General features: G+C 36.5%; 1 protein-coding gene across 2 annotated transcripts; it reads left to right on the forward strand.

The window, feature by feature from the left end:
- Window positions 1-217: 217 nt before the first annotated feature.
- On the forward strand, window positions 218-17,325 carry LEMD2 (LEM domain nuclear envelope protein 2; the record flags this gene model as incomplete). 2 transcript variants are annotated; one of them, XR_014492115.1, is made up of 10 exons in its annotated part: window positions 218-1,265; window positions 2,484-2,524; window positions 3,094-3,169; window positions 7,200-7,276; window positions 8,080-8,159; window positions 12,429-12,574; window positions 14,556-14,657; window positions 14,749-14,851; window positions 15,427-15,651; window positions 15,693-17,325. XR_014492115.1 is itself a non-coding variant. In XM_083359577.1 (9 exons), 9 exons carry the CDS (start codon window positions 218-220, stop codon window positions 15,575-15,577), a joined length of 1,824 nt encoding a protein of 607 aa, XP_083215703.1. In that variant the 3' UTR covers window positions 15,578-17,325. The 2 variants fall into 2 exon arrangements, 1 of the variants encoding a protein (XP_083215703.1); XM_083359577.1 differs by having other exon boundaries at window positions 15,427-17,325.
- Between the last annotated feature and the right edge of the window lie 744 nt (window positions 17,326-18,069).

An 18,069-nucleotide genomic window follows, 5' to 3' on the forward strand; every position in this document is an offset into this window, starting at 1 on the left:
CTATAAACCAAAACGGGCGCTTCTCATCCCAGCACTCTCCGATTTTGACCTTCTTGATATGACGGCGTAAAACGTAAGGGCGGAACTCGTCTAGACTTCTGCAACAAGGACAGTTCGAAGCTTTGCCACTACCGAGATGGCGCTAGTACTTCCTTCGTCGGCGGTACCACTTCCGCTCTCGCTCTCGCTCTCTCTCGCTCTCTCTCTCTCTCTGGCTATGGCCGCAACGGGACTATCCGATGCCGAGTTGCGGGCAGAACTGCTGTCCCTTGGCTACCGGCCGGGCCCGATTACCGATTCGACCCGAAAACTTTACTCCAAGAAACTCACCCGTCTGCGGGCTGAGGTGGCGGCCGGACTTAGGAGCCGCATCAGCTCCGGAGCGGTCCCTCCGAGCCCAAGTAGCTCCGTGAGGCCCGCAGCGGCCGCCCAGATTGGCCCCAGAGCGACTCCCCGGGCCCCCATCTTGGTTAGGGAGGAGAGCGAGGACGAGGAGAGCGAGAGCGAGGACGAAGAGGAGAGGAACGACTACGAGTCGTCGCGCAGGGAGGGAGCGACAGGGGGTAGAAGGCTTGCTGAGAGGAACCATTGGCCGACAGAGACTACTTTAAGTCCGGAGAGGATCCACTTGCCGGCTAGAGAGGTGGATTCACCTAGCAGCCCCTGGAGGCCAAGTACTGGATTCGCTTCAAAAAGAACCCAGTTAGAGGCTGATGAGGGCTTTATATCCCCCTATCAGAGGGGGACAGTGGCAGGTAGATTAACTTCTAGTGCCCCGTGGAGACCAGCTCCCTCCAGCGAAGGTTTAAGCTCTGGCAAGTGGTGGGAAAAGGAGCAGAGCCTGAACCCCAGCTCTTCTTGGAAATCGAGGACAGGAGAAAGCACTGGAGGGCTGAGTAATTGGGGCTGTTACACAAGCCAGAGATGGACATCTCCCAGCCCCTCAGTAGCGGAGAGAAGTGGAGAAGAATTAACCTATAGGCTGCCAAGAGGAGGAGAGAAAGAAGGAGCTTCCAGAAGTACCAAAACGGTCTTGGGGACAAGAGCAGAAAGAGATTTAAGTTTTGGCACCCGTTGGGACGGGACTCAACAATATGTAGGTCAAAAATATCAAGGTCGGAGCCCTGGGAAAAAGGGCAAAAGTCTAGAATTTTATTTGTCCTGGTTCCTGTGGGTGGCAACTTTAGTGCTAGTGGTAATTTTCTTGGGCATCCTTTGGGTCAAGATGATGGGACCTGCTCAGCTGGAATCGTCCATGGAGAATTGTACGTGTAGTATTTAACTCTCTTGTAAAGATACTTTGTCTCGTGTTTTTTTCCCCAGTCTCAATTCTATCCTCCTCCTTGCATCATAGTTTCGTTGTTCCATTTATGGTTATACTGCATTTACAAGTAAAATTGGCTTCAGACCTTTCAAGGCTAATAATGAATATGAGCTATGATGTTAGGGTTTTTCACAGAACATTAGCTTAGAATGACCTTCCTATTTATTATACCAATTATTTTAGAGACTTTCTGTTATCATTTTAAGAGCTTAATATGTGTGCTTACCCATATTACTTCAAGCGGACTGCATAGGGAAGCAGAGTTTTAAGTAACTCTTATTGAATATTTGTTTCAGGATATCAAACCACTACTACAGAAATGTAATAATTACTTCAACAAAGAGAGTCCATGATTATTGAGCACACAGTAAGAGCACTTTGTTTTTGCAAAAGTTTTTAGGAAAAAGTGTACCTACTGCCCCTGTTTAAAGAAAAAAAACTAGCATTCATTTCCATTTTGCAAAAAATGCAAGATTGGGCCCTGGTGTCAATAAACCTATCTGTGGGGAGGCACCCACCCAGCAGGGGAGGAGGAATCAAGCACAAAGCTAGTCTAGAGTCATTGTGCAACCTTAAAAAGGAACCGGTCCTCCCTGAATCCCTTGGAATTTTATTTCATTGTTCCCAAGGGACACCTGCCAAATTGGGAAGATCCCTGTATTATAAGCAGAATATAATAAAACAGCTTGAACTATATATGTGGGCTTGGCTGTTCACAGCTGACACTGTCTCAGTAATCAACTAATGTGGGTATTAGTACATTTATGACTGGACAAGCTGTAAGCTTTTGTTAATGCAATATACATATTTTTCTTACAGTAGGATAAGTTTGTCAAAAATTATGTTTTAAGACATAAAAATTCAAGAATTGAAATTGCATTTTTAATGTGATCCCAGATAACCTCCTAAGTAAGTGACTGTCCTTATTTTGACATGAATACAGAATATGACTTGCTTGCTTGCTTACTATCATTGGTATGTGAATAGTTTCCTTTAAATTAGTGGGATTATTTAAAGTTTTAAGATTCCACAAGGCCTATTCAGTAGAATGGCCATTTTCAAGAAACATGTCAAATTCACACGTACTGTTAAAAATAGGAATAATATCTATTTTGTATATGCTTTGGCAAGTAACTTAATTATTTATTTTCATTCACAGTAAAGCTGTTGACCGTGGATTGTGAAAAAAGCACAGATGTTGTAAGTTAAGAGTCATTGAAATTTAATCCTTAACCATGGTGTGTTTGTCCCTTAATATTAGGGATGAAAGTATAAATAAGCCTGTTTCATATTCCACATATAATTTAATAATTAATTGATATGGGAATTAAATTATTTTTGTCAGGTTGATATAAAGAACCATTCAAACACTATAAATCTAGTTCTGCAGAGTGAGATCCTTGTCTTTATATAAATATGCTTTAATAATTTATAAAAACAATAAGATTTTTGTCAAGGATTTTATCAGTTTCTTTTCAAAGCAAGCTAAAATAGAGTTGGCAGTCTTAATATCTGTTGTTTGTGGCTGTAGTTCCAAGTTAGTCCACAGTACATAGCTGAAAAAGACAAATCCCAATATAGAATTGTATTTAAATGGCTAACTCTGTAATTTTGTAATATGCCTCAACTGTATTTTTTTAGGTTCAATCTTGTACAGTATTTGCACTTTGGAATGGACCAATACATACTAAACGTATTTCCTATTACCATGCAAAATAATTCAATAAGAGCTATTTACTGTTGTTTTCCTCCTCCTCCTCCTTTTTCAGTACTGTCAGGAAAAACAAGAAGAAATTACAACAACCATATTGTATGAGTTGTACAACTATCTTGCAATTCAAGCTGGTAAGTTCTGATCAATCAGTATGAAAATGATTATTTCTATCAATTGGGATATTGGGTTTTTATGATCATTTTTAATATCTGTGTTTACTGTTTTTAGTTGGGCATATCTTTAATTTTCTTTTAACTTTTGTACTTTTGTATTTTTTTATATATCTGCCCTGTTCACCGCCCTGAGTCCTTCGGGAGAAGGGCGGTATATAAATAAAATTATTATTATTATTATTATTATATGTGGTGAATATAAGGCATGATAGATCAGGCTTTAAAGCAGCACTCTGCTTCTATAATGATCATCTGTATATCTACTAGAATATAGGACATAATGCAACCGGATCCCCACTTTTGCTTGGATTAATTGGAATTAAGAGAGATACTGCTTGGAGTGCTAAAAGTAATAAAGAGCTGTTCTGACTTAGAATCAATGATACCATTTTTATTTGAATCCCAGGTTAAAGCTACCCAAGATGGCAGCCTTGGCTAATATTTAATTATGTGCTAGGTAGAAAAGAACTTACTTTTATCCTTTCTAAATGTCCCACCATTTAGTGTCATTTTTCAGACGGTTATCTTTTTATACATACGATAAAAACTAATATGAACTTTTAAAAAGAGGAAAAAGAAGAAAACTAAAAGTGCAAGAAAAGAACAATGGAAAAGAAAATGATACAAAGTAGCTTCTGACCTTTACAGCAGTTATAAATATAGATCTAAATTTTATCTCTTACTCTGTGGTTACAACATAACATTTTTCATACTCTGTTTTTATATACCGTAATCATCAAATACCTAAGTTCATTTTTTGCAGTTTTACCTAAAAAGTCAATAAGGAATTTTCACCCAGCAGTAAACGTAGATATTGTCTTTTCTCTTGATCAAAGAAGTTAATTTAGCCATCCCAGCAAGATTCATCATCTTCACCAACCATTCCTCCTTTGTGGGTAGTGCTGAATCTTTTTATTTTTGTATGTACAATAATATTACTACAGTTACCATGTACAAAAACAAAGTTCATAAATTTTTCCAACTGTTTCGCCAGTCACAAAAGATAAACCTCTGTTCTCAATTGTATATTAATCTTTCAAATCCTCTGAAACTGTGCATTTGAATCCAAAATTTTCTAGCTTTTTACACATCCACTAAACAATATGAAATGTTCCTTACTGAGAGCTGAAGAAGCTTCTTGGATTAAAAACGAAACATCTTCAAAGAAAAACAAGAAAGTCCAGTTGCCTCGTGAAAAAGTATCTTTGAGGTCCCGTCTTGTTGTTCACATTTCTAGCATAAACGTGAAGTGCCTTTATATATTCTGGATAATTTTATGGTGACATATCAATTGTATGTCATTTTATAAATGTTCCCTTTAGGTTTATAACTTGGTATAAATTTCAGTCCTCTCAGCTACATATTTTACCATTGTTCCATCTTTTTATTATAACCAAAGACTTTAATCCACTTTGTCATTCAGGCTTTCACTTGCTATTCTTGTTTCAAGTTTCACTAAACATTTGTACTTTTTAACAATTCCTTATAATTTGTACACAATTTTGTTTCAAACTCATTCTTATGGTGTTCAAAACCATAAATTCTTTTATCTACTTTAAATCTTTCTAGTAATAGTGAATAAGAGAACCATTAGCTAATATAACCTCTGCCACAGATAAGATAAGATAATCTTTATTGTCATTTTTTACTGTGGGCACAACAGCACACATCAAAAATGAAATTTAATTGCCCGCTGTTTTCCTTATTTAAACCTCTAGTATCTTGTGATAAGTTAACCATTTGTATTTGCCTATATTTCTTTTCTTCTTGTGCTAAGATCCACACAAGAGTGCAACCTGGGTTTATATCTGTTCCATATTCTCAATAGGGCAAATCTAACGTAATTATTTTTAAGATCCACATTAACCTTGTTAACCACAGAAATCCATCCCACTCAGATCTCAGGTCATGTCCTTCCAAAAAGTCCAGGTCCAATTCATGTTTATCATAATAATAGCCAGATATTTTACCTTTTTATCAATCTTAAAACCCTTTCTAGTCATCTGCTTGATCATTACATCTTTTGTTGTTAGTTGCAAAGTCGTGTCCAATCCATCGTGACCCCATGGACAACGTTCCTCCAGGCCTTCCTGTCCTCTATCATCTTCTGGAGTCCATTTAAACTCACGCTACTGCTTCAGTGACTCCATCCAGCCACCTCATTCTCTGTCATCCCCTACTTCTCTTGCCCTCAATCTTTCCCAGCATTAGGCTCTTCTCCAGTGAGTCCTTCCTTCTCATTAGGTGGCCAAAGTATTTGAGTTTCAACTTCAGGATCTGACCTTCTAAAGAGCAGTCAGGGTTGATCTCCTCTAGGACTGACCGGTTTGATCACCTTGCAGTCCAAGGAACTCGCAGGAGTCTTCTCCAGCACCATAGTTCAAAGGCCTCAATTCTTTGGCGCTCAGCCTTTCTTATGGTCCAACTTTCACAGCCATACATTGCAACTGGGAAGACCATAGCCTTGACTATACGCACTTTTGTTGACAGGGTGATGTCTCTGCTTTTTAGTGTGCTGTCTAGATTTGTCATGGCTTTCCTCCCCAGGAGCAAGCGTCTTTTAATTTCTTGGCTGCAGTCCCTATCTGCAGTGATCTTGGAGCCCAGGAAAATAAAATCTGTCACTACCTCCATTTCTTCCCCATCTATTTGCCAGGAATTGAGAGGGCTGGATGCCATGATCTTGGTTTTCCATTACATCTTTATCTTTTGTTTATTAATCATAAAACCTGATAATGCACCAAATTCTTTTAATTTGCACATTAATATTTCAGTTCCCTTTAAAAGATCTTCCAGGGCCAACTCCAAGTTATCTGCAAAAGCCCTTAATGTATATGTATCTTTTTAAAATCTTTACTCTCACAGTCCTCGCAACTTATATCTTTATTCAGTATTTCAAAAATAAAAATAAACAAGAAAGCAGACTGTGGGCATTCCTGTCTTGTTCCTTTTTTTGTATCTCATAGTAAAGAGTATATTTACATTGTGAATTGTAAATTGATTTAGTCATTTTATAAAAAAAAAATCCAAACTTTGAACAAGAAAACACAGTTGAAATTAAAAGAACTTCTCTGCTTTTATTATGTTGTTCCAAAATATTCAGCACATTTGTAACATAGTTCTTTAACTGTGTTTCTAAAGTTATAAAAGAGATTAAACTAGGAAAGGTGCCTGAACCAGATGGATTACCAGGTTCTTATTATAAATGTTTAGGGGATTAACTTTAAAACCTTTACAAAACATGATGAACTCTAGACCATATCTTGATGTAAAGATTTTTATTTTTTTAGCTTAGAATAACTTTTTTGATTGTAACAACCCATATACTTCGTTTCTTTCAGGCTTATTCACAGGCTTATTCATTTTTCTCTGTCTATGTTCCTTCTAATCTGCATTGTAGAACTGTGTGTCTTCTTGGTAAATGTTTTCTTGTAAAAATGAAAATTACTTTTAGGTAATGTGTTTTTCTGTATTTAAAAATGTCCTAGCTGCCCTAGGTTGAAATCCTATGCACAATTGGACTAAGTCCAAAGAAGCATACTTAGGGAGGGTGCCTCAAGGATTTGGTAAAAATAAATTTGATTCCATTTCTCTCTTCTACTCCATAATCCTCAAGTACATACTATAGAAAGAAAAGGGAATTGCGAAAGGAAAAAAGTAAAAAAAAATTATTTTTATTGTTTTAGACTTCTCTTTTAGAACGTGTGTTTTACAGAAAACATTACTTATTTTTCCATTCCTCTAGTAGTATTTCCTTAGATGATGATTTACATGAGAATATTAATTTATTTTGCTAGGCCATATATAAATACATATATGCATGCATACATACATACATAAGCATATGATCTACAGATGTACTTCTGACCAATTATACAAGTGATGCAATGGAAACTCTTGACTCAGACTTTTTATATTTAGCAGATTTCATAATAGTCCAAAGCTGAGTTCTTTCCATCTGGGTAACATTTTTTTTCCTTTTTCCTAGGCAATTTTGAGTGTGGCAATCCTGAGAATTTAGAAAGTAAATGCATACCATTTAGTGTGGCCAAGGACTATATAGAGGTAAGGAGTACTGGAATATATATTTTCTTTGTAATCGTCACTAAATGCTTTCATTTGATTGTGCCACCTTACCCCCCGCATCAGTTTCTATGGTTTTCCCCTAAACCAGAGGGCCCCCAACCTTTTGGGCACCAGGGACTGGTTCTGTGGAAAGAGGTTTTGTTTGCTGCCTGCATCTCATCGATGGGGCTTTGATTGTTTACGTGAACCAGTTTCTGGCATGCTGCAGCCCGGTGCCAGTCCACGGACCAGAGGTTGGGGACCCCTGCTCTAAGCCATTTCTTTTCAGTTTCTTTCTTTGAGAAACCCAAATAATGTGTCTGCCTTTATTTGCTCTTCTTTTTCCCTTGAGAAGCCAAATAATTCCTATATTTTAGAGCAGCTAGTATTTATCTATTTCTGTTTCCTTTTTTTTTTAGTTTTTAGTAATATCTATAGCTAAAAATATTACACTTACATAAAATCACTGCAATGTATCTTGTGGTTATAAAATTGTATAAAACATATACCATTGTACATTTATAGAAATGCATACCATTTCAGACAAATGGTTGTCCAATCCTTTCTTTAAAAACTTCCAGTGTTAGAGCATTCACAACTTCTGGAGGCAAGTTGTTCCACTGATTTAATTGTTCCAACTGTGAGGAAATTTCTTCTTAGTTCTAGGTTGCTTTTTTCCTTATATTATCCTTATTTTCTTGAAGGCAAACTATAAAATAATAATGTATAAGAATAATAATAGTAGTATTTCATTAATAGGTTAATGTAGATGATCTTAAATTTGTGGGCATGCTTTCTTACAGAATACAACTGGCTATTCAATAAAAAAAATTGAAGATGCAATACAGTGGTTATTAGACACTGATAAGGATTCAGGAATTTGGTAAGTGATTAAGGACAATTGGTTCTAAATATACAAGAATCCCTTGAAATCTGGTAACACAATTGCTCCATTTTCTATAAAGCTTAAAGCATTGAAATGGTTTGAAATATAAGAGGGATTTTTTTCTCTGTAAAGGTTTATGTTTCCTAGAATTTGTCAAAATCTGGCACTAGATGACACTTATTTTAGATGAACATTAATATTGCCTGCATATGTTGAAACCCATCAAATTACCTGCCTCGATTTGTGAAAATATGAATTATCAAGCATCTGGAATGACACAATTTGATGGTGGGTAGTCTGCTGTTTGATAGAACATAAAATGTAAAGATTTTGGTAAGAATGGTTAAGTGGCAGTTTAAGCAATGTAGCTTAGCTTATTTAAGCTTTAGTTAACAGATAAATCTGTTTCCTTTCCCAATTTTGCACCAATCAGTGGTTCCGTGTCCAGTTCTCACTGAACTCTGAATTAGGAATTTGCTAATCTTGGATCTCCTTAGGCTTGTCATGGAATTGTTGCAAGTAATTATACATGAAGGGCTTTTAATTGCTCTGAAGTATATAAATGCTAAGTATTATTTTTAGGTCTATCACATAATTAGACAAATCCAAATTTGGATAAAATGAAATGAAAGTAATGAAATAGAAAACTTTACTTCACTTTCAGATGATAATCCCTGCTACTATAGACATTATTTTAAAAGACATTCTGCAACAGAAAACCTTTTCAAAGATGGTATCTATTACTTGTCTTCCTTGGTGAAAAAATAATATTAAAAAAAATTAAAATAGCGCTGCCTAGTTAATCATGTACAAGTTGTCAATTGATCAAAGATTTCTGACAATTTATTAATCTAACCAATTAATCCAATATTGCTATGCTAATTATTATTTTTAGTCGTCATTTTCATAGACTGCTTTATTATGATGTGCCAGACATTTGAAAACTGCGAGCTAAATTTCTGCATAATAAATTATTCATTAAAACATATATTTAACAGTTAAAATATACTGACCATATGCCATTCTTTAATTTAAAAACTCATCAGATCATGTTATATAATCTAGATCTCATTGTATTAGAAATAAAAATCTGAAACTCTGAAAAGATTCCCAACACCCTTCCTGTCTGCACTGAAGAAAAATTGAAAGAAATGTTGGATTTGTAGAGACAATATTTGCTTTATGCATCTGAACTGTTAATAGCTATGATAAAAATATTTTCCATATGTTTGGCTAAAATGGCAAAGTTGTACTCCTATAGCTTTCCTGCATAGGAAAGCGAAGCCTGATTGGGTCAGTTCTCTCAATGAGTGAAGAAATTTTACAGACATAAATCAATATAGGACCCATTCACGGACTGTTGACTGTAGAGTTGGGAAAGATTTGCATTGCATATTGCACTGGTGAGGGCAAAATCATGTAGCACCCTTCTCAGATTCTTACAACGTGGAGGTTAGGATGGGATCACATGAACCTGTCTTATGTTGTCTGAAATACCAGTAGTTGAATACGTAAAAACATTTTTGGAATAAAAATATATTTTCTGATTTTATATGTAAAATCAGGCATATTCCAATTCCCTGTTTTCTGCTCTTCATTTTTAGTATTTAATGCTTAATACCTTGGCTTCATTTTTTTTCTTTAAAAGTAGTTGGAATATGAATACAGTAAGTATGGTTTCATATGGACAGATTTATGGAGATTTCCTGGAGATACTCCATTTACTTATGTGGGGTAGTTCATATCTTACAAATGGGCTACAAATTAAAAACTGGACGGTCTCAACAGCATGTTCTGAGAGCATTCTCACTGGCATGCTTAATGACATCCTTGCTGACTTGAATTAATTATCCGTGAACCAGCATATTCCCTTTGTGTTTGAAGTTTATGGGCTGTACAATTGTATCTAGAGACTAAATATTATTCTGTGCAAAGCACCCTTAAGTTTTGCTTAGTCTTAAAGAAAGTATCTCTGAGTGCCTATTATATATTTATAAGGACTTTTTGCTTGTCTCATCCTAATATTATATTCTCTTGAACTATGAAGGAGATATCAAGATCTACTCAATAGAGAGGGGGAGCCCACCTGAATACTTAGTTCTCAGATGCAGATGAGTTCTTTGAAAGCATATTAATTTTATTGAGCAAGAAAAACGGATAGTAGCAATTTGAAGTGCATCCTTTTGCAGTTATTTGGGTACAAGTCAGCAAGTGTGGTAAAATTCCTTTCTTTGTGCTAAAAATGCTTTCTTTGGAAATGTGAATTTGAAACTGCTTAGAAAAGTTGCGATTGAAGCTCATAACTTTTTTAATTAGATTCGCCATTCTAATTTCAACTTGCTATCATTGCAGAATTAATTTGTTTGCAGAGGCATGATTTTATGCCTTTTATACTAGATTTACTTGTTTGCTTATTTATATATTAAACATATTTACATGGCCACCAATCTACCAAAGGAATTATTGTTAAATCTGCTTAACAATAATTGCTTCAGTTCTCACAAAATAATTACTCTTAATTCTTAGGCTCTTTCAGACAAATCTCAAGTCACTTGGCATTCACTACTATAGCTCTAATTATGTAAAAAAATAATTTACATTTGTGGTATTATGTACTGAATTCTTTAATGTAATCCTTCACTGAAGCAAAACGTGTCATATTTGTATATAGAAATTATTTACTTTTGTGTTTGTAGCAGTGTTGATGTCCATTTGATTTCTATCAGAAAGTTTGTTCAGAATTGTAAGTTGGCAGAGTCTAAATGTTAAGGCTATAAATGTAGTGGTTTGAAAGTGATCATCAGAGTACATAGCTGTAGTTCCCTAGTTTTTATCACATATCAGTATTAATGTCTTAGCATTGTTAGTTTTGTCCAATCTATGGAATTGTTAGTATACGTGAAACTTCAGCAATTGCAAAATTCTTCTCTTCCTTAATCTCATTATTTAATTCTTGGCTGTAATGTAAAATAAGTTTGTTACATTTCTCCATTCTTTGTGAAGAATCCCTCCTGTTACACACTATTCCATTAGAAGCTTGCTTAGAATGGCTGGTAAAATGGAATTGTATAATTAAGATTTGCTTCATATTATAGGTTATAGTTTCAAAAACAAAATATGCTCACTACCACTTTGCTCACCATAATTAAGAATTCCATCAACATTTACAGAGATTAAGCTACCAGAACAGGTTCAATGTGAAAATAAGAATGTACAGCATTTTAAAAACCTGTTGCTAATTTGTCAGTAAATGCATGAATTTACTAAATGGCACTCTGTTATGAGCAAATATGTAGCAGGGCTTATCTACATATTCAGATTTTTAGTAGGTAATGAATCAAATAAGTAAAACTGATGAAAAGTGCCAGCTTGAGAACACATTAGTCTCGCCTATGATTTAGACAACAGATTTTCATGTATAACTTACAGTTCTGGTATAACATCAATTAGCTATCCAAAACATGGTCATCTGGATTGGTTGGTTAATGCTTGTTCAAAGGAATTGGAAACTGGGACTTCTACTTCATTTCTCAAATTCTAATTGAGGTAGTTAGTGCTTGCTTAGCTACCATTTGTTCCACAACTGTTTGAAGTTACAACAGCATTGAACAAGGGGCAGTCCACAAAGTTGCAGCTGTCAAAGTGTCCCCATGGTCACAATTAAGGCACTTAGTAACTGGTAGCAAAGTTGCAGTGTCCTGTGGTCATACAATTGCTATTTGTGACCTTCCAAAGTCAGAAGTTGCAAGTTACAGCCATGTGACATCACACGCAGCAACCAAGCATGATTTGATTAATAGCTGCACCTGTATTGCCATCATAAGTTGACATGGTCATGTGAGTGAGTTTCTGGTCCAAGTTACAATAATTAACTGTGGACTACCTGGTTATTTTTTTTTAAAAAAAATGGAATATTTTCTTCAAAGAAACAGCCTGGCATGAACCCTGTTTACTTTTTGTGCAGTCACTGTGAAAGTCCCATTTAAAAAACGTAATATCTTGTATGCTGAGAAAAACTTATGAGGAGGCCTTTTTTTGCTAGGTGACATTGCTGTGTTACTGCTTTCCAAAGCCATATCAAACACATTATTTAGAAGCAAACAATGAAATGTTCAGTCTGTACAACCCAGTCTTTCAAAACTTTGAAAAGTGAGAAACCTCAACATTTTTATAATTTTGATTACTATGACTCATTAGGGTTTGCTTGTGTTGTTGTTGTTTTTTTTTTTGCATTGTTCAAAAGGGATCTTTTTTTCTGTCTCTCAGGTTACAGGGCAAAGAGCCTTTAGAACCAGTAACCACTGTGAAGCAAGTGGTATGTCTTGAATCTGCTCGTCCCCGGATGGGGTTAGGCTGCCGATTTCATCGGGCACTATACACGGCAGTTACAAACTTATTTATATTCTTTTGGAGTAAGTTTGCTGGGGGCTGAGGTGGCGGGAGAAATGTGTTGCTGCTAGTCTATGCGCATCTTATGCAATTCAAGACCTTAAAAATTTGGACAGTGAAAGCGGTTACTAAAAATTCTGGATAAGTAGTCTTGTGATCTAATATCACAAAGCAGGCTAATAAATTGTTTCCTCTATTATGTAAAAAAAATCAAGGGTTTCTATGTGTCCTGTGCACCGCCACTTTACAATTTTTGTTCAAGTGTTTGTAACAGAATGGATTCTCTTCCCCATCTTATCAGACAGTGTCAAGACCTGTTATTTTTCTTATTAGCTGAATATTTATTATTCTGAATCATGTATTAGGATGGCAATCCAGAGAAGGTTAAACAATTCTAGCATATTCACAAGAAGGTGAATTTCTTACAAAGATTCCCTACAGAGGAAATGATAGCAAAAATAAGGAGACATTATCACTACTCTTAATGTTAAGTTTCAACCCAACTTTTGCACTCTCCTTCTTCACCCGCAGCAAGAGGTTCTTCAGTTCTTCTTCACTTTCTGCCATTAGAGTGGTATCATCTGCATATCTTAGGTTGTTGATATTTCTTCCGGCAATCTTAATTCCAACTTTTGATTCATTAAGAATTTATTAACATTAAGAAAACCAAGATCATGGCATCCGGACCTCTCAATTCCTGGCAAATAGATGGGGAAGAAATGGAGGTAGTGACAGATTTTATTTTCCTGGGCTCCAAGATCACTGCAGATGGAGACTGTAGCCAAGAAATTAAAAGACGCTCCTCGGGAGGAAAGCCATGACAAATCTAGACCGCACACTAAAAAGCAGAGACATCACCCTGTCAGCAAAAGTGCGTATAGTCAAGGCTATGGTCTTCCCCGTTGCAATGTATGGCAGTGAAAGTTGGACCATAAGAAAGGCCGAGCGCCAAAGAATTGAGGCCTTTGAACTATGGTGCTGGAGAAGACTCCTGCGAGTCCCTTGGACTGCAAGGCGATCAAACCAGTCAGTCCTAGAGGAGATCAACCCTGACTGCTCTTTAGAAGGCCAGATCCTGAAGCTAAAACTCAAATACTTTGGCCACCTAATGAGAAGGAAGGACTCACTGGAGAAGAGCCTAATGCTGGGAAAGATTGAGGGCAAGAGAAGAAGGGGACAACAGAGAATGAGGTGGCTGGATGGAGTCACTGAAGCAGTAGGCGTGAGCTTAAATGGACTCCAGAAAATAGTAGAGGACAGGAAGGCCTGGAGGAACATTGTCCATAGGGTCACGATGGGTCGGACACGACTTCGCAACTAACAACAACAACATCACTACTCTGGTTTTGGAACTGCATTATGCCATAATGAAAATAGCTTTGGAGTACATGTTGTGAAAAAGCTGGGGTTCAGATTTCCCCTTAGTTTTGAAACTTGTGACTTAGTTTTGAAGTCAATTTTAATAAAATGAATAATCTCATGTTCACTGCTTTAATTATACAATTAGAAGGATGTAGATGTAATTAGACCTTTGTAAAAGCATAAACATTCACAACAACATGTAATCGCTGCAGCAAACCAAGCTGTGAAGTTTATAGCATTTTAAAGGCTAACAAATTTGGTATGGTATAAACTTTAGGGCATTATAATACACTTCAGTTAGATTCAAAATGCATGTTTCTTGCAATAATAAATGTGTTAGGTGCTACAAGATTCTTGATTAATTTAAGTATGTACTATATGTACACGGTGAGAGAAATGCAACCGCAGCTACTAAAGCTATTTTTTTGTTTTTGAGAAGTGGTCAGGTTTTATGAAATCTACAAGTAATAAAAAAACTTTATAGATATTTGGCAGCTGTCAAGAAGCACCTCACTATAAAATACGATTGTCTTAAGCAGAGTGCATAGATAAGACATGGCAACAGATTCTTTTCTCAAAATCTTATATTCAAAGCAGCTCATTTGTTTTTGAAAAATCTCATCTTCGTCCTTCCTCTCACAGGTTTAGCTTTCCTTTGGGGGATTCTGATTCTTCTGAAATATTATTGGCGGAAAAGGGAAGAACAAGAGCAGGCCATGTATGAGATGGTGCAGAAAATCATAGGTAATGTTCTTAGATTTTGTGTGTGTGTGTGTAGTACTCTTAGTTTCATGTTCAATACATGTTTTCCTGATTACTTATGAATTGTTCATAGACGCTGTCCAAAGTCACTACAAAGAGTGGGAGCAGAATCTGGAACGATACCCGTATGTTGGCATCCTTCATATCAGAGATACACTCATCCCACCACAGGATAGGTGAGCTTTTCTTCATTTTATTCAGGGCGATTAATATATTCCTGCTGTAGATGTTGTAGACCATAGAAGCAAACCAGTTGTATCTAGCAACCAACCAACTTGCTGACAATTTGCCAAAAATATTTGGCATACATTAGAGCAGTTTTTATCTTCATATGTGATTAATAACTATTCTAATGATAGATAGTCATAATTGTATGTTTTTAAAAACTTCCTAAGAACAACTTCCTTCACTTCAGTTTCGTTTACTTCATAGGAAAAGACTTCCTTTCCTGTTTGACTAATGTTGAAAATGATTTGTATTGGTTATCCTAAAATTCTAATATTTTGATTGGTTGTACATGTAAGTTAAAAGTTAACAGGTTTATCTTGGATCAACCAACTTATAAAAGTTGGTTGATACCGCATTGATACTATCTTTTATGTGTTCCAAATCAGAGCATTTTATCACTCACTTCTCAGCTTTTTGTTAGCACTACATGAAATTATAAAACATATTTAAAAGATGGCACACATTCTTTATGCATACGCGTATGAGTTTAATTTTACAAAATCCATTCTCTCCCCGCCCCCAGGAGAAAAATGAAGCACATTTGGGATCGAGCAAAGGATTTTCTTGCCTCCAATGAATCACGGATTCAGACTGAATTGCACAGGGTCGCAGGAGAGGACATGCTGGTTTGGCGTTGGACACAACCATCTTATCTATCTGACTCTGATCATTAGCTGTCAGATGAGGCAAGGCTACGTTTCAACCCTGTGCAGAGCAACTAGGGGAAGATCCTGTCGTCCGTACTCAGGTGCAGAGCAACTAGGGGAAGATCCTGTCGTCCATACTCAGGTGCACTCCAGACACTAGTTAATGCTTTTTTTAAAAAAAAAGAAATAGAAATGATTCTTCAGGGTAGCCATTTTCTGTAAGAGATGTAAACGTCGATGTGTTGGGACATATCCAATGTATACATATCTTCTCTAATATAATTATTTTAAAAAAAGAATCACTTTCTTAACTGAGAGCTGCCATTATCTTTTCTCTGATTGTACGGACCTCTGTTACTTGTACTGACACTGCTAAGTGGGAGGAGAGATGGGGCAAGCCTTTGGAGACAAATTGGGAAAATGGGGAGGAGGGGCTTTGCGCTTTTTTCTTAGGCAGTAGTAAGAGAACCTAAATGAACATGGCAAAATATTAAAGATTTTCACTTTATTTAAAGTGGCTTGGTGAAGAGCACTATAAAGCGACATATTCCTACTATAGAGAGAGATTAATTAGGGATACCTTCACAAACAGAAGGCTCTGTGATCAAGCATTTAGGCAATGCTTCCAGGACTGACAAACTCTTCTCTTTCGATATGATGGTGTGGATTTTGTACAGGTCACCTTGTTTGTCTCCAGGCTCATCTTTCTGCCAATTATTTTAATGAGAAAAAAACCTTGCAGCAAATCACCGTACAGCTTTGCTGTAAAGTCTGGAGAATTTGTGTAATGACATGCCACCAATGGCTCTAGATTCCTAATTTTTCTTAATAAATTTATCCTACTGTTCCACAGAAGTAGCTAGAATACATTTGTATTCATAATTATATATACATATATGGACACCTTGATAAATATTTGGTTGAGGATTTTGATGACTGTTGGCATTTTTTTTAACTAGCATGTTTTATTTGCAAATACTGGTGGTATTAGCTTTAAATTTGCTCTTCTCCTCCCCCTGCTGGCCAAGTTAAAACTTTTAGGGATGAAATTTGCAGTTAGCTATCTCTGTAATTCACAACAGTTCGTTATGTGCCTCCTGCTGAAATCAGCTGAAGTTTGATGCAGAGAAGATAAATTCCTGCCCCCGCCCCCCAAAAATTCACCAGGCAATCTTATTGGTTAAGTGGAAGAAAAAACTGAATTGCCCTGAATTTGTAGAATAGACTGTATATTCAAGCAAAGACATCTAGCAGATGTCTCTATGATATTAGCCATTTTAATACACATGCATACACTCTTCATGGGATAGAATGAAACAGATCCATGTTTTAAATATGTTTGTAATTTCTGCTGGTATGTGCAAGAACTTCCACAGTGCCTGCATCTTTATGGCTTTGAATACTAGATCTGCAGCCCCTTTGAAAATGATTCAGATTTTGAGTGAGCTATTCCACTATTCATTAAAATACTCTTTTTTTCCAGACTAGTATATGATTTCAGTCCATAACAGAGATGTTTTACTTACACATAGACTGAAGCACTTCTTTGAATCATTTTCAAAGCATGCACAGCCCTGTTAAGTACGCACACATTCATTATACTGTGGTATTTTACTATCTAACATCAAAGAGAAAATGCCAAACAAAATTTTGTATGGTTGATTAAACTGCTCGTTTATTTTTATGTAAACAGGCTGGTGCTATTTATTAAATACTTGGTCTCTGTACCTTTTATCAAGGAAATAAAAATTTGGTACAAATAGGTCTGGCTGTTATTAATAATTGGAATCCTCCCTCAAAGAAGTTTAATTCCCTGGTTAGCATTTTTTAATGCTGTTTAAGTTCAGTTAATGCAGCAGTGGTACTGAGAATATATTTTTATACAATTGAAATGTATTGAGAATATAGGTCACTCATAACAATACTTATGCAAACTAAGAGCATAAAGTAGAAGGACTGTGTTAAAACTTGTATTTCTTTAGCTTTTTTTTCCTCCCTTGTTACATGGGGGGTACTTTCTCAAGGTTTATGACATTATTTTCTTTTCCATGGTCTACAATAATATAAGTGTGCATATTGAAATTCAAGGTGCTGGTCATCACCTATAAAGCCCTACATGGCTTGGGTCCGGGGTATCTGAGGGAACACCTGCTGCCGGCATCAAGTTCCCTTTATCCAGTGCGCTCCCACAGGGAGGGTCTTCTCAGGGTCCCACCGGTAAGAGATTGCCAGCGGGTAACACCCAGGGATAGGGCCTTCTCAGTGGGGGCGCCTGCCCTTTGGAACCAGCTGCCAGTGGAGCTGAGGACTGCCCCCGACCTCCGTTCATTCCGCCGGGGCCTGAAGACCTGGCTCTTCGAGCTCTCTGGCCCAGGCTGAGGATTAATTTATTTTAATTGGGGTTTTATTTGTACAGGGATAAATTTAATCTTTTTTAAACTTGGTTTTTAACTTTTGTATTTTTGGTTTTTAATTACCCTGTAAACCGCCCTGAGTCCTCCGGGAAAGGGCGGTATATA

Source organism: Vipera ursinii (genome assembly GCF_947247035.1).
Source record: "Vipera ursinii genome assembly, chromosome: 3".
Lineage (NCBI taxonomy): Eukaryota > Metazoa > Chordata > Lepidosauria > Squamata > Viperidae > Vipera > Vipera ursinii.